This window comes from Lycorma delicatula, chromosome 2 (genome assembly GCF_047948215.1).
Source record: "Lycorma delicatula isolate Av1 chromosome 2, ASM4794821v1, whole genome shotgun sequence".
NCBI lineage: Eukaryota > Metazoa > Arthropoda > Insecta > Hemiptera > Fulgoridae > Lycorma > Lycorma delicatula.
In genome coordinates this window covers 231,799,423-231,824,176 of record NC_134456.1, presented here as the reverse complement: position 1 = coordinate 231,824,176, position 24,754 = coordinate 231,799,423, and the positions used below count along the sequence as shown (strand labels likewise).

Sequence of the window (24,754 nt, the reverse complement as noted above, 5' to 3'; positions counted from 1 at the left end):
ATTATTAAAAGGGTAAAATTTTATATTGAAAATTAATTTATCGGTAAACATTTGATAAATTATTATAATAATTATCTTGAGATTCTTTCCTTTTGTAATGGAAATACAAAAATAATCATTCTGAATCTTAATTTTTGCTATGATTCACTAATGAAGTGCATCACTGATGATAATATGCTACAACATGCCACTTTGTTAACATAATTTTGTTTTTTCTGAACTTGCAGTTTTGAGAAACTGAGCTTTTCTTATTCTTACTTTAAGATTTTCTAAAATCCAACATTTATCTCAATTATACAAAAAAATGCACAACTGATTTATTATACGTATATAAATCAGTAGGAAAGGTTAATTTGATTTTCACTATTGTCAATACCAGCTATTATACAAATCCTCAGGACTGGTGAGGTGAACTAAAGTCGATTAATTATATAGTAAAGGCTGATTTATTTCTTCCCCATGCGTACATTACTGAGGTATGGCTGATAAATCTTTCCAGCAGAAAAATGTTAAACAAAATAATAAATGTATATTAAAAAAAGAACTTACAGTATTCTGTAATCAATCAGGAATTTTGAATAAGGAATATATTATCATTCAAACCAATAATTATATCTATGTATAATGGAACAGAAAGTACAATTTAATCTTAATAATGTTTATTTATAAAAATAAATAACAGCACATATTTCATTTAAATAGTCAAAGGGAATGTAAACAACTAGTCAAATAAAACAATCTTATCAAACATTTTCTTCTACTGACACAATTAATTAACACCACACATATTTAACTTCATGAAAAGTATATATTAGAAAATTCTTATAAATTAGCTGCAAAAAAATATGTGGTTTACAGAAAAGCTGAAAATTGAAAAAAAAATTGAATAGATTTTTTTTTTTATAAATTAGCTTTATGCAGTATTTTTGTTATTATAATACATTCTTCAGTTGTATAGTCTAAAATATGATGAAGAGTAAAGCCATGTGATTTTTTCTTTATATACCACTACTATAGCAGCACTTTCCAAAAGAAGAGGGTTTTTTATTTTTAGGAAATTTTTACCCTTCAAAGAAATTAAAAATTTCAAGCAAGGACAACAAAATACATGCTGCACTGAATGATTACATCACTAGTAGAATACAATAAATTAAAATAAAATTATTCTATTGGATTGGGCAGCCATTTCCTATGACTGAAACAGATGCCCAGAATAACAATTTAGTTTTGGTCAAGGACCAAATATCAAAATATTTTGAAAACTGAAAATCAGTCTTGGAAAATCATGATACTTTCTTTAATTGCACATTCTAAGAACAAGAATATACAAATGTAATGACTACAGTCGTAAGTTACTGTAGGAAGAAAAAACAGTAATTTAACATGCATAAAAAGAGACTGAATGTCTGATATAATGAAATATATAAGCAAAATAAAATTATAAACAAATATTTTAGAACAGGGAAAAAGTTGCAATAATTTTATCTCTACACTAAATTTTGAAATAAAGGGGTTTTCACCCAGCAATATTTTGTTTTACCGCTCAGAATGGCATTTTAACATACCATTGAGAAAAGGATCTCAATGTGTGAATAAATTTCAAATAAAATGACATGAGCTTAAAATAATATTAAGTAAATACTTTTTTATATATTTAGTTAGAAATTTGTTTTTTACATAATAAATAAATTAAAAGAATTGTTTAGAATCAAGATATTTTGAAAGTTCTACTGGTCTACTTTTAGAAAAACAGCTGTTATTTCTTAAATTCTTGTGTAGGTTAGGAAGATTTCTTCAATTTTTGCCATGTTCATTCATCAGATTTCTCAAGTGCTTTAGAAATACTCTTTATATAATAATACATATTTAACCTGATATTCTTTGTCATATAAAAACTGTTATTATTTTATTTATCTGCCATACAGTTAACAAAAGTGATTTTTTTAATTTAATTCTGATAATCTTAATATTATTTTAGTTAAAAAAATGTATTTTTCTTAGTAAATAATACAATAAATAATCTTATTTAAAAAATTAATGGTGTAAAGTTTATGTTGATTTATAAGGAAAACTCACACAAAGATTAGGAAAATTTAAATAAAAATTTTGATGACTTAAAATATTCAAACTGAATGGTCTAACAAACAATGATTATAAAAATACAAATCTAAAAGCAAAAATTAATTTGTTTTTTATATTTAATAATAATAATATGAAATTCTCACTGTAATAATTCACTATCGCTTCTGCACAGATTTTGCTCTTTAAAATTTTATTAATCATATATTATTTGATGAGCCAGATTATTATGTAAACTTGCAAAATATTGTTTTTTATGAAAAAAATCTTTTTTATACATTTTCCAAAGTTTTCTCTTAGAAAATTTATTGCATACACACAAATATATATATAAAACACTCTTGCAGACGTGTTTAATACAATTCTCAAATATTTCTTCAAAAATTATTTAATAATTTGACTAAACCAAGGTTCCTGACCCCCCCCCCCCCCCGTAACTAGTGAAATTAAATGTTATTCCGTTTCATGCAAATACAACATTCTGTTCAAAAGAGCTTTTCAACCAACTAATATCTACATATCTAGATGAGTATTATGCTACAGAAACATGTATACAGAAAGTTAAAACAAATTTTTTTTGAAATTTTAAAGTTCTGATCTTTCTTTAGCTAACAGCTTTTCACAGCATTATAGTACTTTTTGTTTTTAAAAAAATTTTAATATGTGCTAGGCTTCATTAAATAAGACCTTTCATAAATTAAATTTTTTCTTATTCGTAATGTTTCCTAATATTACTTTTCTTCCAGCACACACCCAATACCTTTGCAGATAATCAATTGAAAAACATTGAATTTACTAACCAACTACATTGAATGACTAAAACAGAACTATGCTTGACTATAATAACTATTTTGTCAAATAAAAATAAAGATTAAAAAAAATGTGTATACTATAAAAAAAACAAAAAAAAACCATTATTTATACATATTTTCTATTATATTAGTAGGTAATTTTATATTTCTTAATTTCAACCATAATATAGTGTATATTAGTAAGTTGTGTTTTGGCATTAGGTGTAAGTAATTTATGGAAGCGATGATAATATTGTACAAGTTGTGTGAATGCCAGTTGAAGAAGAGTAGATCCTGTAACAAGACTTGGAAATGAAGATAATACTTCCTTATTTATTACTTCAAGTGAACGTTTCCACCCTGCTGAAAATGACTGGACCAGTGCCAATGATTTGCCTGTAACATAAAAAATGGATCTATTTTCAACAAATTCTTTTGATAAAACCAAGTAGTTTAAACCAAGGGTCACAGCCTCATTTAGAAATTTTGACAAAAACTGGACAGGTCTTTCATACATGAAGTGAATACGAGCAGACTAGCTGACTAACTAGCTATAAATATAAGGCATGATTTTAATGTAAGGTTCATTTTGAATTTGCTACCTATATATTCGCTGTAAACAGGTGGCGCTTTTATAGCTCAGTTATTTCAATCAATAGCCAGATGTCAGCAAAAATACTTCAGTTATTTTGTTGTTACTTGTTTATATTTATCCATTTATAGTAAGTACTACAATTTCTGATTCTGCAAAGCATGAAGTACGAGGAGTAATCCAATTTTAGATGGAAACAAAACAATTTTGTGGCTGAAATTCATAAGTAAATTTGTGACATTTATGGGATGAATATTATGAGTGGCGCTAAAGTAAGACAATGTTGCTATTCATTTATTCTGCGAATGAATGCTTACGATGAAGAAAGCACCAACTGGCCATCAATGATAATGAATGACTTGACTGAAAAAGTTGATGAAAAAATTTGAGAAAACTGCACTTCACCATATCACAATTGTCTTTAATGTTTCATGATCTTTGATTTATGAAGTTTTGACTGAAAAATTGAGCAATACAAAATTGTGTGTCGGATGGGTACCGAAGATGTTAACTGACATCACAAGGAAAAACATCTTGCTGCAGTACATGAATTTTTGTGGCATTATGAAAATAAAGGTGATCAATTATTTTATTACATTTTTAAGACATAAGACCTGGATTTCTTATTTCAACATCAAGATAAAGCAGCAGCAGTCAATGAAGAAAGTTTAGGTACTATTACCTGTTTATACATTTACGGATAAACATTCCTTCATCTGTAAAGACTATTTGGGAGTAATATACTATTTTCTATTAACTATTCACAATAATTCAATTGGTGATTACGATCACCTTTTTCAAGATGTTTATTATATTGAGATGTTCACCAATGTTTATAAATCCAATATGAGGAGATTACAATCATATAGATAACTGATTACTAGTAAGTTGGGATTTACAACATCAAAGGCAGAATTTGTCTCTTTCTCGTTCTGATGTTACTACATAAATGGTGTTTATCCTGTTATTGTATATGAGTATTTACAAACATATGTCTATAAGGAATCTTTTGGGGGTGGGAACTCACCAATGATAATTCTCAGCAGCTTGTATAACATTTTCATTGCTATAATAATCAAAAAGAAAATAAATATTTACAAATTTCTCACATAGCAAATGACATGACATTGCTTTCATTAAACTTAAGTTAAATCAACAGTTTTGAAAAAGGAACTACTTAATTTACAGAAAAAAATCAGTGATGCACATCTGTTAAATTACTGCTAATTCACATCCAATTTTATGTTAAAACTTATTAATGAAGTCAATGTATAAGTGCAATACTGCAGTACTAAAAAATACCTTTATTTTATCTTTGGGGTCAAAACGAGAAAAAATTTTGAATTGACTGTAATATGAAAACAATTATTTCCATACTCAAATTATATGAATGTTTTTCACTACCTTAATAAAAGGAATATTCCTGTAAAATTTAGCAAGAATTTCCAGCAGAAAACTAACACATGCACAAACAACTGAGAAAAAAGAGAAAGAGATAAGCAGTATGGTAAATTAAAGTGAAATTACTTTCTTGTTTCTTCAACAGATCAGTTTGACCTTTTTCAATAAGTGCTTCACCTTCTTTAACAAACTGGATCATTCCACCAAAATGAGGAGATAAAATCTCTTCAACGTATTCTGAACTACGAAGGTTTAACTGCTCACGAAAACTATCTGCTTCTTTTGAACTATCTCTAGTGTGTTCCTGTATAAAAAAAAACTCAAAATTATTACAGATATTCAGTTTAAGTATTAATGATTTAATACAAAACCGACTTAAATTCAAAATACAAAATTAAAATAAAAGTTAATTCATACAAATTAAAAAATCACTTTAAGAGTAAGTGAATACAAATGTACACTTTCAAATTACTTTATAATGCATTTTTATTTTTATAAGTACCTATCATTATAATTTTTATAAGCTACAATAAAATAATGCTCAATTACCATAAGAATTACTAATATCATATCATAATTATTGATAAGAAATATAAGCTGTTCTTTACGCTGTGGAAAAATTGCGGCCATCCTTAATATAAAAAACTCTACTGCTTCTAAAAGTTCAGCACAAAGTTTTGTAACTAATTCACTTGGAAAACTTTCACTAATACCAACAATTGCTGCACTAAATTCAGCGTATCTTCTTGTAATCTGTAAAAAAAAATTAACACATTCATTTTCACATTAAACATATTCAAGAAAATAAACATACATAATAACATTAAAAAAAAAAAATATATATATATGTATATGTTAAAAAAAATTTAACATGGTTCTTATGCTTAGATATTGACATTATTCAAAATATAGACTGTACTTTCAATGAATTCCATTAAAAATATTACAGAGTTAATAATTAAAAAAAAGAAAAATAATTACACATAGACTCCTGTTTTAAGACTGGTCTGTATTTAATAATCCCCCTAATTTATAAGAAATGACAAGTCGACAGGTCACACAAAGAAAAGGGATATTTATTTCTGCAATTTTTAAGTCTTTAACAATATTTAAACTCATCCCTTGCTACCAAGTTTAAATTCTTGCTCTGTAACATTGATTTAACCATTTCATATTTGGTATATTTTTACCCATAAAAACATTTTTGTAGAAAATATTTTGTTACGAAATATTATATATTATTATTTAAATATTATATAACAGTTAAAAATCAAACTGAACTAGCTTGTATATCTCTTAACCAGGCAAAACTTTCTGCAATAAAACTGTCAATATTTGAGACATTTAAGCAATAATGAGGTACTCCTTGCTATCAAAGAGAGATATCAACTAACAAGACTGTTAGACTAGACAATATTAAAATAAAAATGAACTGTGAATGCAGATGTTTCAGTTACTGAAAACTATCCTAAATGGGTTAGTTAAAATGATAAAGAATGGTGTATACTCAGCTTCTTTTATATTAATTACTCTCTGATTACCCAATATTGTCCGAATATTTATTTATCCCAATTTTTTATTAGACAGTCAAAGGAATCGGATCTATCTATAAGGTAAAATCTATAAAGTACTTCTATTTAACGTTTTTAAAAGTATAAGTAGAGCATACAAATTATCAAGTAAAATCTTTTACAAATTTACTGTAATATTAATTTAACATGTAACTTGATTATAAACAATAAATACTATTCAACTAAACTTGGACTTATCACTGAGACCAATCAGCCTAGTGACTCCAAAAGATATGGATTTGACACTAATAATGGCAGTTTTCAATTACTTTTACATGTCTTCTCTTTCCATCCTCACCCATAGGAGAGCTAGGTGATGTCTTACCACAACAGTATTTTTTTCCAAATAGTAAGTCATATGTGTACCAAGTTTGGTTGAAATTGCTCCAGGTGTTCCAGAGTTATGCTGGTAAATACACATAGATTTTTATATATATAGAAGATAGTGAAGGCATATCTGTGTTGGAAGTATGCCATTGAGAATGTAGAGAATTTTTTTTCCAAGAAAGAAGAAGAAAAATAAAGTGTGACTGGTATCAAAGGCTGTGAAAAATGGTATAATCATGTTTTTTTGCAATGTAAAGTTAGACTTCAGTTAAAATACTTCAATTTAATTGAAGTATTATTTATTCACAAAAATTCACTAAACACGATCTTTCTGAAATCCAGTTTACAAAAATACAAGACTTCTAGTTAAAACCACTTCCATTGAACAGATTGTCACATCAGAGGTTGTCAACCTTATATGACAGTCAAATGCAGACAAAATACCTGCTGGAATCAACTAACTCAAAATATTACAAATCACAGTAATTCATAAAGAATTAAAAAAAAAAAAAAAACAGTGAATTAAAAATAAATACAGAATGTTTCTAAAATGGTGAGTTAGCTACACTTTTTCAGATTCTACTGGTAAAACTAAACAAAAAATATTCTCAGAAAAAATGGCAATTTCTCCTTTGTTCGCCACTTTGTTATTTTTATATAAAAATTTATATCTCAAGTTTGGATAGAGGAATCACATTAATATTTGGTAAGCGTCTTTGTAATAAAGTTTTAAAATTACCAAAAAATCAGTACTTAAATACCTTTGCAAGTTACAAAATGGCAGTTGTGTTTATTTTTCAATCTGTTACATCTCCATAAATTTAGTTTTATCAAAATATGTTATCCTAAAATATTAAGCCTTTTATTTTGAATAAAATGACAATTTATTTTTTAAAATCAGTTAACATATAGATTAGTTATGGCAGAAAATTGATATAATTTTATGTATTTTCATGTCCTCCACTTTACGTTCAATTCGATTAAATTGTTTTTATTTATTGTTAATTCTAGTACTGTAAATTAGTTTTTTTTTTGTCTTCAGTCATTTGACTGGTTTGATGCAGCTCTCCAAGATTCCCTATCTAGTGCTAGTCGTTTCATTTCAGTATACCCTCTACATCCTACATCCCTAACAATTTGTTTTACATATTCCAAACGTGGCCTGCCTACACAATTTTTCCCTTCTACCTGTCCTTCCAAAATTAAAGCGACTATTCCAGGATGCCTTAGTATGTGGCCTATAAGTCTGTCTCTTCTTTTAACTATATTTTTCCAAATGCTTCTTTCTTCATCTATTTGCCGCAATACCTCCTCATTTGTCACTTTATCCACCCATCTGATTTTTAACATTCTCCTATAGCACCACATTTCAAAAGCTTCTAACCTTTTCTTCTCAGATACTCCGATTGTCCAAGTTTCACTTCCATATAAAGCGACACTCCAAACATACACTTTCAAAAATCTTTTCCTGACATTTAAATTAATTTTTGATGTAAACAACTTATATTTCTTACTGAAGGCTCGTTTAGCTTGTGCTATTCGGCATTTTATATCGCTCCTGCTTCGTCCATCTTTAGTAATTCTACTTCCCAAATAACAAAATTCTTCTACCTCCATAATCTTTTCTCCTCCTATTTTCACATTCAGTGGTCCATCTTTGTTATTTCTACTACATTTCATTACTTTTGTTTTGTTCTTGTTTATTTTCATGCGATAGTTCTTGCGTAGGACTTCATCTATGCCGTTCATTGTTTCTTCTAAATCCTTTTTATTCTCGGCTAGAATTACTATATCATCAGCAAATCGTAGCATCTTTATCTTTTCACCTTGTACTGTTACTCCGAATCTAAATTGTTCTTTAACATCATTAACTGCTAGTTCCATGTAAAGATTAAAAAGTAACTGTAAATTACTATCAAATTAATTAATAATCTTCTCACAATAATAAACCTAACAATTAAAAAAATAAAACAACCTCTCGAGGTCAGATCTGCACTTAAGTACTACACGATCCTGGGAGGTGCCTTTGAACTCAGGGGATCCAGAGTCTCCGTGCATCACCACCATCGCCCACCCGCACTACACGGATGGACAATGGCTGCACAGGGGGTTGTCCTTCACCCCTTCACTCTCTGGTCCAGCTCTTCAACATGCAAGGACTTTTTAATTGTTCTCTCTCCTCCTCACTTCCTGGTTCTTTTCCTGTATCACTCTCACCATGAAGTTTGCAATAGTGTTAAACTGCTGCTCATTCTCCAGCATCTTGGGGATAATGTTACCTGCAACCTGCTACCTGCAACCTACCCACTATAAGCTCACAGTTGTGTCTTCTATTAATCCATCGAGGACACTCAAAAATCACATGCTCTGGGGATGTCCATATCTCCACAGTATGAATCTCTTCATATCTTCTCATCCTCGGCCCATCTCCTCTTATGCAGGTATAACTGAAATGCACCTTGGCTGGTCAGAAATTGGGTAAGCCAATGGCTCAATTCCCTGAACTTCCTCCCTAACCACGGTGCAATTCATGGGTTGAGTCTGTAAGTCCAACAACCTTTGTGTGAGGTATCCCATCTGGATTGCCAGTCTTCCATGATACTTGACGATGCTCACAATCATGAACCCTTTTCCCATGGTCTGCTAAAAGTCCCAATGGTACCAACCCAGCTACCACCAACACTGTATCTGTCGAAATCGAATTATATGCAGTTGCCACTCGGTGCTATTCGACATTGCACACTCCAACAATCAGCAATCCCGCTTCACTTGTATTGTTCTGTGCCACACCGGTATACCATATAAAAATACTGAGTCCACAACGTGGGTGTATAGCTGTTGTTTTGATATTCTCAGCCCTGTAACACTTTCCATCAATTTATTAAGGCTCTTAACTGTTTTCTCAGCACGTAAGACAACCTCCTTGACATTCCTTGTATAAGATCTTCGAGCATCCATCTATATCTTCAAGTACTTTATCATGTCCTGGACGACTACCTGATGTCCACTCACTCGAATATCTAGTAGGGAGAGTCTCCTCCTCTCTGTCAACACAACCGTTCCAGTATTTTCTGGACTTAATCTGAGCCCCTTCTCCTCTAACCAATTTTGTGCTGTACAAATAGAGACTTATACCCTATCAGCCACTTCCACCTCTGACTCAGCCATAACCAGCATTGCGAGATCATCAGCGAATGCTGCCAAGGTGATCCCCTCAGGGAGATCCACCCCAATTACCCCATCATACATAATATTCCATATGACAGGACCCAGCACGGACCCCTGTAGGACCCCACACGTCACCTCAAATCTTAACCTCTTTTTGCTCAGATTATATATCAGGAATCTGTCTTCCAAGTAGTTCTGTAGCAGCCTTCTCACTGATCTCCGAATCCCTCTGACTTGAATTGCCTTGAAAATCTCATGCCAACGGAGGGAATAAAAGGCATTTTTTATATCGAGTGTGACCAGCACCAGGATCTTCCTGGAGCCAGCCGCTGATTGATCCACCTGTTCAATTATCATTTGTACAGCTTTCACAATTGAATGTTTTCCCCTAAACCCAAACTGTTGTTCGTGGAAATCACCTGTGTTCCTAATGCCTTCTAGAATGCAACCTACCAGCATCCTCTCTAATAATTTACAAAAGTTATTTGTAAGACAAACTGGCCTATATGAAGCTGGTGCATTTTATATACTTGACTTCTGTAACAAAATCAGTCTTGCCTCTTTCCACAAGGGTGGTATACTGCCCGCTAGCAAAGTAGTGTTCATAACGTTCAGCACCTGTACTGGGACTACCTCTAACATAATCCTCACTACCTCTATAGGTATATCATCTGGTCTGGGACTTTTGCATGGTTTCATTCTACATCCTGCTGCCAACAATTCTTCCATCTGGAAGGATACTATGTTTTCCACCTCGACTACTTCCCATTCTGGTGTTGGTAAATTCGGATATAATTTTCTTCTCCGGTAAAACCGGGAGTCTACAGCCCAAACATTCAACTTTATAACCTTTCCCCCAGTGTTCTTCATCACCTGTCTGCTCCCATTTCCTTTATGCTTTCCTCTTTTCTTTTTTGTGCTTTGTGTTATACCTATTTCTGGCCTCTACAAATACCATGAGGGTTTCCCTCCTGTCTGCATCATTTCCTTATATGCCTGCTCTTTGGTATTTCCTGCAAGCTAAGCCTAACAGAGAGCCTGCTGACAGAGAGCCGCAAGATCAGCTATTCACCAATATGTGTGCTTTTTCTCTGGATGGGATACAACCACTCCAGACCTATCGCATTCATTTTTGACTATCTGGATAAACTCTTCCAGAGTAGCCCTTTCCAATGGCAAGTGTTGTATTGATCTGACACAACTAGCTACTGGTGTCACTTTCCTTTTAGAATGCTTTCTGTCCACGCTTCTGTTGAATTAAAGAATAATTATCTTATGGTCAGTCATGTATGGTCCCCTCTCACAAATGCCAGATCCAACACAGAGTGTGCCTGAGCTCGCATGAAGGTAGCTCCCTCACTGTTAATACACTGCATATCCATGTTCCAACTCAGTCAGCTAGGTGTGACTCCTGAACATTTTGACTCTCTCCTCCAAATTCCAGTGACTTCACATTGAAGTCGCTGGCTATCAAGCCAGGATGTTCCTACCTAAAAATTTATGTACCACCTCCTCCAGTGAGTCTAGGTAGCCTATAAAATCTTTCAATGTGGTATTTGGGGAGTGGAACCACCACATCCACCCAAACAAATCAATTTTCATCTCCGCTGCTGACCATGGCATTGTAAAACGTAGGTATACTTTTTTAAAAAAATAAACAGTTAACTATTGTTAAGTTATAAGAGATGTTCAAAGTGTTCACCATTAGAAATTACAGAAGTCTCCAATCTTTTTCTGAAAGATTGTCTCAATCGTTCAAAGATTCTGAGAGTATTCCTAATTTCTTGAAATCCATTTTGGATCCTTTGTTGAAGATCCTCAATGTTGAGTGTTGGAGTTGAATAAACAATATGTTTCAAATGGGCCCACAGGTAGAAGTCAAGAGGAGGGTTTAAGTCAGGTGATCAGGCAGGCCAGGGTATTATATTATGATTATTATTATTATTATTATTTTAATACTATTGCTTTACATTATTTATTGCATAGCATCACAGCTGCTATAATGCAGATGAAAAAAAATATTAACAAATACAATTTTTATTACTATCATAAAAAAATACAACACATTAACAAATAATTAAGATGAATAATGACTTTATATAGTTATTCTTTGATCACTATTATTAAATACTTACATAATGAGGCTTCATTTCTTTATTAAATTTCGTAGGATCACATTCTTTCACACTTTGAATATTTAATTGAAATACATATTCAAATCTGAAATATAATTTTATAGTCATATGAAATCAAACAAAATAAATGCTATTAACAAATTTATTTTCCCAGTATAAATTAAGAACTATGCTGGAGGTTAGTGAAATATACTGGAAAACTATCTACAATTAAACGATTTAAAATAATATTTCCTCAGATTATGAGTATTTTTTCTATAATAATCTGTTAACATAATTTTACTACAAAAACTAAGTAAGCCGTCTCAAAGACAATCGAAAATTTAATCATGACAAACAAAAAAAGGAGAAAATATCATTCAATCGAAAGTATGTTGGTAGAAAAGTTCGATATATTATATAATTATACATATATTATACTATATATTATACATTTTAAGACATAATCTAAAAATTAAATCAATTATCAACAACTGTGCAAAATTATTGTTATAGATGAAATATAAATTTTAAATAAAAGATATTCCACAAAATTACAATGAAATTGTAAATCGTACAATAAGAGTATCGTAGATATTATTTCTTCCGCTCAAAAAACAAAAATTTTTGTAATATAAATAAAACTATTTTTAACAAATCGATACTGATATCTGTTATTAATTTAGAATTTTCTTTAAAAAAATACATGTTAAATATATGTAATAGACAATATATGTACAATAACAGATAATTAACAATGCTTAAGCGTTCTATGTAATAAGAAAAAAAAAGAAAAATTTGTTACAAATCTCTTACCGGCCTGTTTTCATTTATATGTAATACAAATCACATTTACAGAAATAATACAATTCTTATGATTATTTGTTGTTTAATAAATGAAATCAAGCTGGTAAGAGCTTTGTAACAATTTTTTTTTTTTTATTATATGAAATGCTTAAACATTGTTTATTATCTATTACATATATTTAACATGCATTTTTTTTTAAAGAAAATTCTAAATTAATAACAAATTTTGATAATGGAAATGTAGTATCTTACCTTTTTTAATATCAGTATCATTTTGTTAAAAACAGTTTTATTTATATTACAGAAATTTTTGTTTTTTGAGCAGTAGAAATGATATCTGCGAGACACTTACCATACAGTTTACAATTTCATTGTAATTTTTTTGGATATCACTGCGTTTTGTTAGATTATTCTTTTATTTTTTTTATGAATCACTGATTATCTTATGGATTTATTATTAAAATTTATTGCCTTTTTAGAACAAATAAATTGAATTTCACAGCCAATTTTTTTGTTGATAGTCAAATCATTCACATCATACCATATTTTTCCTTTGTTAATAAACTAATATAATGACCTTTACAAATCGAAGATCCATGATGCAATATTGTATTTATTACTTTGTAAGTGTAAACCTGAATTTTTCGATTGGTACTCCGTTAAATTCGATTGGTAAATCAAATTTATTTCTGTTTTATTTATTCCTTTTTTAATAAAACTAGTATAATCTCTTGTAAACTAATACTTTTATTTTTTTTAAAGAAGTGACAGGAATTAAAAAAATTGTTTCATCTTCAGTATTTTCATTTACATAGTGCATTTACTATTAAAACAAACTGTACAATATTTTCTTTTAAATTTCATTATTTCAAGTGCATTATCAAGTTTTTGTATGCTACAAGTACTATTTATACTGCTATCTAGCAGTGCAATTTGTAAAGGTGCATTAAAAAAAATGAATAGAATAACATATTTGAGTCCTGTGGATCAATAAATGGAGAAAAAAATGTTGTGTAGCAAAATTTGAGGTATTTTTTTAAAAGTATTCTTTATTACAAACCTAACTGAACTGAAATATAATGTTTTTAACTTATTTTATTTTTTCTCCCATTTTCATTTCACTGTTAGGTTAGGTCATGTTCAGACTGTAAATGTAGTTCGTTGACTTTGTCACCTCTTACCGATGAAGTTCTATCGAACTCCATGATGAAATTTCAGCATAATAACAGTTTTCGTAATCACTTTGAAAAAAAAGAAGAAATTTTGTATATAAAGGATAACTGTTATAAAAAATATATTAGTCCTTAATAGCTACGTTTTGGTTCTGACATAATAGTTTACCATTCTATTCTTATCTCTAAATTTTGGTATAAAAAATTCCTTATGCCATTGTTTGAAGTATATTCCCACACATCAAACTTACAGAATAAATTACAAATGCATATCATACCTTGGCCAAATAACTGATTGTATTCTGTCCCAATAGTCATCTAATGCAGGTACAGCTCTTCTATGACACAGTAATTGGTAATGCATTACCAAATGAACACATAGGAATAATGCAATCATATCATAACAATTTTGTACAAATGTTTCTAAATTTTTCTGAAAAACAAAAAAGAGTAATTATTAAGAAATTTAACAAAAAAATAATGTTATAAAAAAAAATTAAGTAAGTTTTAAAAATAATAATTCCCATAAACTTACCTTCATCAAAATTTTAAATTAAATTGAAAAATAAAAACCCTTTTTTGAATTATGCCATATTAAACTATATATATTATCACCTATCACAGTCATACAGTCAAAGAAAAATAATTTAAAAACAAAGAAAAAATAATAAATATTTTATCATAAGAATGATTTTAGTACATTAATAAGCTAAATGGAATTGCAGAAATAAAATTTGCTAAGCTTCAGCTAATCTGCAAGGGAACTGGGGTCACCAATATTGGAAAAAATATTTAGAGAGTTAAATCATTAAAGAACTAGTTGATTACCTGGTGTTGCCCGGGTATTTATTTACTCCAATCTTCTTTTAGACACAAAAAGGAATCAAATCTATCTATAGTGCAAAATCAAAGTAATTTTACAAGTTTTTAAAAGTGTACGTACAAATACAAATTATAAAGTAAAATATTTTACAAATTCACTACTATAATATTAATTTAACACAAAACTTGATTATAAACAACATTTTTAGCTTCTCCTCCAGGAGCAAGAGTAAATAAATTCTTTAGTGAACCAACCCTTAAGCAAGCAGCATAAAATTTAGCCTAGCAACCCCTGAAAACTATGGATTTGACACTAATATCGGTTGCTCTTGATTATTTTTACATCACCCTTTTCCACCCCCACCATAAAGAGTGCTAGGGGTGTCTAACCTCTAGCAAAAAGTACAAAAAAAGAAGATGAGGAAAAATCAATTTACGGGTTACTAAATCAATTAATTTCTAAATAATCAAAGATAGCAACACTATCAAACTATTTGGTTTACTCATACTGTAGGAACTTGTAGAGTGCAAGATAATCCTGGAAAAATCCCATTATCTATAACAAAAGATAGCTTCCAGTAATGATTGCTCTTGTATTGTGTTTACAAAATAGGGATCTGTAACTTTTTTAACCAAAAGGATAAGTAGAGTGATAGGAATGAAGATCAACTATTTGATCACATTTAAAATAAAAAAAACTCTTTTGATAGTATTTTTATGACTTGTTTTCCCCTGTAGTTAGGGTCCACTACACAGTTTTGGTCAGTTTCAGGTTCTTACCAGTATGACCAAAGCAAAAACTTAGATAGCGGAAGGAGAAGGAAATATGGAGATTAAGGTAAACTTAAAATTATCAGGAAATGGAATAGATCTTCCATGTTTAAGTAGAAAAGATTTTTTTTCAAAAATTTAGTTGGGAAATTAAATGGGTAAAAAAAGTAAATTGTGTAAGATTTGTCAAAATTAGTCCTTTTAAAAATTGTTCAAGTAAAATCAAAGGGTAATACTGAAAAATAATGAAACTCTTATTTCTGTATACAGGCTGAAGAGCAAACAATCAAAATATAGAAAATGTGCTTAAAAATTAATTCCTTAACTACTTTTTCTACTTAAGGAAAGAAGTAGTTAAAAAAAACAATGAAATTACAAAAAATTTGATTACAAAAACATTGAAACAACATAAATTAGTAACATGTATACTGTTTAGAAATATGGATTTTAAACATTTATTGTATAAAATATTGATGTGTGTATGTTAGAGCAGGATGGAGACTAATAGGCAACTTAATCTACATTATATTCCTGAGAGAAAAGGAACTGATCAGCTACCCAATAACTCTTTGCTCAGAACATGTTTCCTGCACTGTCTAGGTTTGTGTAGCTGTTGAATAGAATGTATTTTCCTTTCATGCACATATTAATTAATAAAAAAAATTAATAAATAAGTTATAAAAGAATGTAATTTAGTATTTCATACATGATGTGTATGTGTGTGAGTCACTGTTTCCAAATGCTATGAAAAGTGCTTTTTCAATGCTGCTGAAAAATTATGAACTTTACCTAATGATTGTTTTTTTCTTCAATTTATTTAACTAATAATAAGCGGAATTTGTCTCCTTTTAAACAATACAATAAGATTAATTATTAATTAGTTTTCATTAAACAATTAACTTAAATAAATTAAACTAATTTGTTTCAACTAAATTAATTGTTATCAATTAAATGGTTTATTTTTTTAAACTTATGTAGCATTTTAATTTATTTAGAATAAATGTTAATGGATGACTGTATACAATAAAAGAAGTTATTTGGACTACACTTGAACCAAGATGACAATGGTCAGTCACCATTTCTCAGCAAATCCCAATACAAACCGCAGCCTTGAATGTGTTAATACTATCTTCTTTAAATGTTTATTTAATGGGAAAATATAAAAAAAATTATGCTGGGAACTCTATAACTGATGTGCAAATGGTAAAGAAATCAGACGCTAAGTAAAAATATCAACTCCAACCATCTCTTTAATTTTGAATCTATTAAAAGAAAATTATTATCAAAGTTAAATTTTAGCAACTAAAAGAACAAATAAAATGTTAATATGTTGCAATGAACCAAATGAAGCAATATTTTATTGATTTTTAAAATCAACTCAAACTTTTGGGTAAAATGATCACAATTAGCTTACTTTTTTAAAATTATTTTTACATAAAAGACGTTCTCATCCCAGTGATTAATAGATAAGATACACCCAACAAAAATCAAACAAGAAAAATTAGGATATTAAAAAACTACCAATTTTCACTTTTGCTTTCAATGAAGGTAGCTTTGGAAAAATCCTTACTCTTTCTTCTTACACTTCATAAAGAGCTTCTACACAAAATTTAAAGCTTAGTAAATTTGAATAATATTACATTTTTTTTGGAAATTTGCATGTGTATGAAATATACAATAATAGTTAAAAAACATTTTGTTTATTTTGAATTAATTTTAAAAATCATTTCAGTATTTTTTTAACTAAAATACTTATTTTTTAATATACAAACAATATAGTTGTTAACAATATTTTAAGTAGTTTTATAGCACAAATTTTAATAAATAGCTTGAATGAATGAAGTATTCACACTCTTTCATAAAAATGACAGGAACATTAATCATTTTAATTAGCAGTATATTTTTTAATATTAGATTTTGAATGGCTTTTAAGAATGTCTGATATGCTCTATTAATTTAACAATGAGAATCTTTTGTATATTAGTCTCCTTAATATCAAGAGTATAATTAAAATGGGAGTAACCATAACTGTACAAATGACACAAAAAAATTAATTTTAAACAGAGACTTATCATTTAGAAATATTATGATAACATGCCAAAATTAGCAAGTAAAATACAGAAACATAATTAATAATATTTTAATCTCTTTTAAGAAAAATTTAACGAATTATTTAAATGCTGAAAGAGCTTAATTTCAGTGTTAAAAGAATCACACTGGAAAGATGAAAAGGAATAACAGCTAATATTTTGGTTCACAAACAAGATATTTGTGAACAAGTGTATTTTAAAAAAAGGAAATTGCCTTTTGCCACTGATACATACTATAAAAACTATATTAAAAAAAACAAACAAAATATACTAAAAGAATAATAATTTTTCTTTTTAATAAAAAAAAATTCTTTTCTTGAATGATGGTTTTTTTTTAATTTGCTGTCTTGCTAATTGTAGAATGGAAAATTTAAAACATAATACTAAAATCATTTTTACTTCCTTGTATAAAGTAAAGAAAGTATTGTGATTGCGAATAATTTCGGTTTTCAGATTTCAATGGAAATATCCATTTTGACTAGTTTCAGCATGACATCTGTACGTATGTATGTATACGTACTGTAATATGTATATGTATGTATACATAACTCAAAAACGATTAGCTGTAGGATGTTTAAATTTTGTCCAAAATCCAAAAACAAATTGGATTCTGAACTTTTTCTTAACTGCAGTAATAAGCCCTCATTGAGAGATATATCATAAGTGGTACTTATTTTCATTGCTTCCAGAATTATAGGCAAATTAAATTTTAATTAATGAAATATTTGGATCTTACAAGGGGAAGGCACATCAATTTGAATCAGACTTCATCATTAAATTTTTTTTAATTTAAATATATTGATTTATTAATAATTATTAACCTCCGATTGTAAAAAAAATATCTATATAATGAAAATTCAATAATAATAATAAAAATAAAATTAAATAAAATCCGAAACTATTAGTGAAATAAACTTTTATGCACTTTTAAAAATGTGTACATGAAATTTTATAGGCATTATTTCATATGTATACGAGGGCTATCCAGAAAGTAACTTACGTTTTGAAATAAAAAACCAACCAAATAAGAAAAAAAAATCTTATCATTTGAAAGGGACAATCATAAACTATTTTTCTACATAACTGCCATTTAAATTAAGGCACTTATCATAACGATGCACAAGCTTTTCATTTTCAATTCCTGCTCTGAAAATTTTCAATTTTCTGCCGCCTCAAATTTTTGGCACCCTTGCACAAAACTTGTGATAACTAATCTTCCCAATACAATTTCATGCAGTAAAACTTTGTAAAATTTGGGGGAAATGAAGTGAAAATTCCGTAATCGTATGCGGTGATTTTCACAAATTTTATTGTTGATTTTCATCGTCAGTTCATCAGTCACAAGGCTAGGCCAATCATTGCAGTCCTCATCATGAACATTGTGTGTGGCCATTTTTAAATTGAATGCACCACTGCCTCACTCCACCTTCACTCATTGTGCATCTCTGTACACCTCACAAAGTTGCCGATAAATTTCAATTGGTTTGAGGTTTTTTTCCAGTAAAAACCTATCACTGAATATACTTCACAACTCATAGGATTTTCTACTTAAGCGCACATTTCAATAATTAATAACAAAGTAGATAAATCACAGTCCACATGCTATGACAGCTTGATGCGTACTGAGTGTAGAAATGTTTTGACACCAAGATGGCGGCTCTATCCCCATCCATCTCCACACTAGGTACAAACGTAAGTTACTTTCTGGACCGCCCTCGTATATGTAATAGATTTGATGAGACATCTGATTATTTAATATTAATTGAAAATTATAATTCAGAATCATATTATTTTTGGATTTTATAGTTTATTTCTATTTAATTTTATATAATTTTTTTGGAATTTCAGTTTAATTTTATCTACATTAAAGTTAACTACAGAGTGACTGAAAAACAAACTCCACAAGAACAACATATACACTGAAGCATACATACCCAATCTTTAATAAATTGCAATAAATTCTTATCTTTTAATTCATTACTCCTATGATACTGTCGAAAAATATTTTCCCTAAGTCTGAGTTAATCATCATTTCGTTTATTGGTTTTTTTTTGCCAATCATTTAATCGCTCTTTGGCTGATATAATTCTTCTGATCTTAATTTGTATACATTCTATAGTTTTCAAATTTTTTCTCTATGTTCATCTTCCTCTCTTTATTTTTTTCTTAGTCTTAACATTTTCTTCCTCTTAATATTTATCATCTTCTCTTAATGTTTTTATTCTTTCTTTGGAATTGGTTGAATGACATTTTCTGTAACCACTGGATTGATTAGTGGACCCAATGACAAAGCTTGTTTTTAGTGGCTTCCAAAGTTACCTGATTTGATCCGATGCTATTTTTTCCTTTGGGGGTATATAAAGGATCTTGTGTATGTGCCTCTGCTACCTAATGATCTATCCAGTTTGAGGCACAGGATTGAAGAAGCTGTCGCTTTCATTACTCCAGTCACAATGATTAAAGTATGGGATGAACTCTACCAGTTGGATAAGAGTTGCATGAAAAATGTGATCACAGTGAACACTTTTAGAGAAAAATTGAAAGAGTTAGTCTTTCATTTTATTTGCGATTCATTACTATTAAATAGAGATATTAAATAGCTTTAAAATCCTGATATTCTCTTTTGTACACCTGTATTATAAACATCATTAGAGCCTTAACTTTGCTTAACAGAAATTAAAATAGTAATTATTATTTATTTACCACTAATAATGTCAGAGTTTTCCCCATAATTTGATTGAAAAGCTTTTGAGCTTCTTTTCCTTGAACCATAAAGAATTCACAAATAAACAGATACTCACGACATGCATTATCAACAAGAGCATACTGTTCACTACGAAATAATGCTTCATACGGGAACTATAAAAAAAAAAAAACAAATTAAGAAATATTTTAATTGGAATGTAAAATGTATAAAATTACATGTTATAAGTTGTAACAAATGACTGATTACAATATTATACAATATACAGAAACTGAATTTAAAATACATAAAACTAAAAATAACACATCCTGATCCCTGAGTAAAAAAGATAAGGTAGAAAATGTAGAAGAAGAATGGGAGAATGTTAAAAAGGAAATTCTTAAATCAGCAGAAGCGAACTTAGGCGGAATAAAGAGAACTGGTAGAAAACCTTGGGTTTCAGGCGATATATTGCAGCTGATGGATGAACGTAGAAAATATAAGAATGCTAGTGATGAAGAAAGTAAAAGGAACTACCGACAATTAAGAAATGCTATAAACAGGAAGTCCAACAAACTAGCGAAAGAAGAGTGGATTAAACAAAAGTGTTCAGAAGTGGAAAGAGAAATGAACATTGGTAAAATAGACAGAGCATACAGGAAAGTTAAGGAAAATTTTGGGGTACATAAATTAAAATCTAATAATGTGTTAAACAAAGATGGTACACCAATATGTAATACGAAAGGTAAAGTCGATAGATGGGTGGAATATACTGAAGACTTATACGGAGGAAATGAATTAGAAAATGGTGTTATAGAGGAAGAAGAGGAAGTTGAGGAGGATGAAATGGGAGAAACAATACTGAGATCTGAATTTAGGAGAGCATTAAAAGATTTAAATGGCAGAAAGGCTCCTGGAATAGACGGAATACCTGTAGAATTACTGCGCAGTGCAGGTAAGGAAGCGATTCATAGATTATACAAGCTGGTGTGTAATATTTATGAAAATGGGGAAGTTACGTCAGACTTCAAAAAAAGTGTTAGTCATGATACCAAAGAAAGCAGGGGCAGATAAATGTGAAGAATACAGGAGAGTGGAAGAAGTGTTAGGAGAAGACCAATTTGGTTTCAGGAAAAGTATAGGGACAAGGGAAGCAATTTTAGGCTTCAGATTAATAGTAGAAGAAAGATTAAAGAAAAACAAACCAACATACTTGGCGTTTATAGACCTAGAAAAGGCATTCGATAATGTAGACTGGAATAAAATGTTCAGCATTTTAAAAAAAATTAAGGTTCAAATACAGAGGTAGAAGAAAAATTGCTAACATGTACAGGAACCAAACAGCAACAGTAATAATCGAATAACATAAGAAAGAAGCCGTAATAAGAAAGGGAGTCCGACAAGGATGTTCCCTATCCCCGTTACTTTTTAATCTTTACATAGAACTAGCAGTTAATGATGTTAAAGAACAATTTAGATTACAACATACAAGATACAACAGTACAAGGTGAAAAGATAAAGATGCTACGATTTGCTGATGATATAGTAATTCTAGCCGAGAATAAAAAGGATTTAGAAGAAACAATGAATGGCATAGATGAAGTACTATGCAAGAACTATCGCATGAAAATAAACAAATACAAAACAAAAGTAATGAAATGTATTAGAAATAACAAAGATGGACCAATGAATGTGAAAATAGGAGGAGAAAAGATTATGGAGGTAGAAGAATTTTGTTATTTGGGAAGTAGAATTACTAAAAATGACCATTGCAGGAGCGATATAAAACGCCAAATAGCACAAGCGAAACGAGCCTTCAGTCAGAAATATAATTTGTTAACATCAAAAATTAATTTAAATGTCAGGAAAAGATTTTTGGAATTGTATGTTTGGAGTGTCGCTTTATATGGAAGTGAAACTTGGACGATCGCAATATCTGAGAAGAAAAGATTAGAAGCTTTTGAAATGCGGTGCTATAGGAGAATGTTAAAAATCAGATGGGTGGATAAAGTGACAAATGAAGAGGTATTGCAGCAAATAGATGAAGAAAGAAGCATTTGGAAAAATATAGTTAAAAGAAGAGACAGACTTATAGGCCACATACTAAGGCATCCTGGAATAGTTGCTTTAATATTGGAAGGACAGGTAGAAGGAAAAAATTGTGTAGGCAGGCCACGTTTGGAATATGTAAAACAAATTGTTAGGGATGTAGGATGTAGGGGGTATACTGAAATGAATACTAGCACTAGATAGGGAATCTTGGAGAGCTGCATCAAACCAGTCAAATGACTGAAGACAAAAAAAAAAGACACTGAGCATTCCAGAAGTAAGATTCATTTTAAAATTAATAGTTAACTTATCAAGTTACATGTAAGCAGCATGTTTGGCTAAATCAATAGCGAACTATTCTGCTCTATTATTAAATGGTGCAGTTAAATTATTTGATACATCCATCTCCTTATAAAGATGATATGATCTAATCTTTGATGAGTGTTTAAGTCAATATTTTCTAATAATGATATTAAAGGCAAAAAATGAAAAAAAATGCTTTGACACTTTGTGGCACTTTTCAAAAATAGTTTGTAAAAATAATTACGATTTAAAAATAATTTTTGGATGGATGATGACTGAAAATAGGTAATAGTAAGAATAAAGTAATGTTTTAAAAGAGAAATACCAAGTGAATGTTATTGCATATGTTGTTTTAGAACTGATAAGACCGCCTGTGTCTAAAGGTCAACTGGTACATCAAATTTCAAATTTTTGCCATTATATAAACAATTTTAATTTATATTGACACTAAAACGTTATTGATGAAATATTTATATCTGTAATACCCTTGTTTCAATTCTTAAGTTATGCAATGTATTCAAAAGAACTATCAAATGAATTGCCACTTATACTGTAAGCACAATTAAATAATTACTTTGAATCACAATATACAACAAGCTGCTAATGAAAAATAAACTCTAATATAAAAAATCTAAGTTTATAAAAATAATTATTAAAACATATTTATAAATACATACATGTAATGTTGATGACAGTGATTTAAGCACTTTATGTTGTTACAAACAGAAAATTGTTTAAAATATTAAATATTTGACAAATAACAAAATTTGGGTTTACTCACTCTTAATTCATTCTTTTGAGCAGAATGGGGAATTATAATAGGTGCTTCAAGTTGTGTTGTTAATACATCACCTCTGTTACCAATAGTAAATACTGTACTTTTATGTTTAAATGATGATTTATGAAATAAACTTAATTTTGTACCAACTTCTTCATTTCCAATTAAATCATCTTTTGTTGCACTTTCTTCAAACTGAAATACACAAAATAAGATGTTTAAAAGGCTATCATATTTTACAGTTTTGTTCATAAATTTATAAAAATAACATTTATGCAATCGATAATTAATTCTACAAAACACAGCGCAATAAAATCAAGTGATAATGAGTAAACACAGAAATAGGTTTCTTTTCTTTTTTCTGGATAAAGACAAAATGGAGTAATAACACACAAAGCAGTTTCAATCAAAAATGAATTGAGATCTAGATGATATTTGTATTTCCCTCAGTATAACTACTCAAAACAGCCCAAAGATTGACTGATTGCAGCCACTTTGTGACCTTTAAAACACACAATAATTATGGTCTGATATTTACTGCTTTGAGAAAGAATAAATTAAAAATTTCATTTTTGATATCCATGATTTAAAGATTTAAAAAATCAAAAAGGGTTAAGCTGACTGAAGTGCATTTTAAGATTAGTAATAAAAACTACTGGTAACTGGACTATGTTTCATTTTAAGCTAAACTTCTTTAAGGATTGCCAATGGCAGCACTGGGTGATGTTTGAGTTTGATTTTTAAAAATCATTATTGTTTATGATGTGTTAGAAGAGTATGTGAGACTTAAATTATATTGATGCCAAAAGCAATGTTTTTTTATATTTGCATCTCAAGTTGCTTAAGTGTGTAGTTATGTCCATTATTGTTTATAAGTAAAATTTTCATGTTGTAGATGAAGTTTGTGCATGTGTGGCTTGTTTTAATGAAATTATTTACAAAAGTGGATTCGGTGCTTGAACGAAGTGAAGCCCAAAGATTTAACACATAAAAACAGTGAATTACTAAATTAACTTTTGCAAAAACACCTCAGCGGAACAAGTCACACATGTACTAATACCGATGATGAAAATCTTACACATAAATCATAAAGAATACAGACTCATGACTACTTAAAACTTAAAAACACACAAACAAAATTTAAATCATACACATTCTTTGAACACATCATACAGAAAAAAAAAAATTTTTAACGCTCTAAACAAGCACCACAATACTCGGCACTTTCAGCAGTAA

At 29.3% G+C, this 24,754-nt stretch overlaps 1 protein-coding gene across 1 annotated transcript in view; it reads right to left on the bottom strand.

Moving 5' to 3' along the window:
- Nucleotides 1-641: 641 nt before the first annotated feature.
- Nucleotides 642-24,754, bottom strand: part of Vps52 (vacuolar protein sorting 52) — a 43,597-nt gene continuing 19,484 nt past the window's right edge. Inside the window, exons 7-13 of the mRNA XM_075357336.1 lie at nt 23,522-23,713; nt 20,409-20,564; nt 14,301-14,455; nt 12,065-12,149; nt 5,413-5,616; nt 4,990-5,167; nt 642-3,266 (exon numbers count right to left, since the gene is read on the bottom strand). Of these exons, the coding sequence (XP_075213451.1) occupies nt 3,019-3,266; nt 4,990-5,167; nt 5,413-5,616; nt 12,065-12,149; nt 14,301-14,455; nt 20,409-20,564; nt 23,522-23,713 (1,218 nt within the window). The 3' untranslated portion in view covers nt 642-3,018. The remainder of the gene's footprint in view (nt 3,267-4,989; nt 5,168-5,412; nt 5,617-12,064; nt 12,150-14,300; nt 14,456-20,408; nt 20,565-23,521; nt 23,714-24,754) is intronic.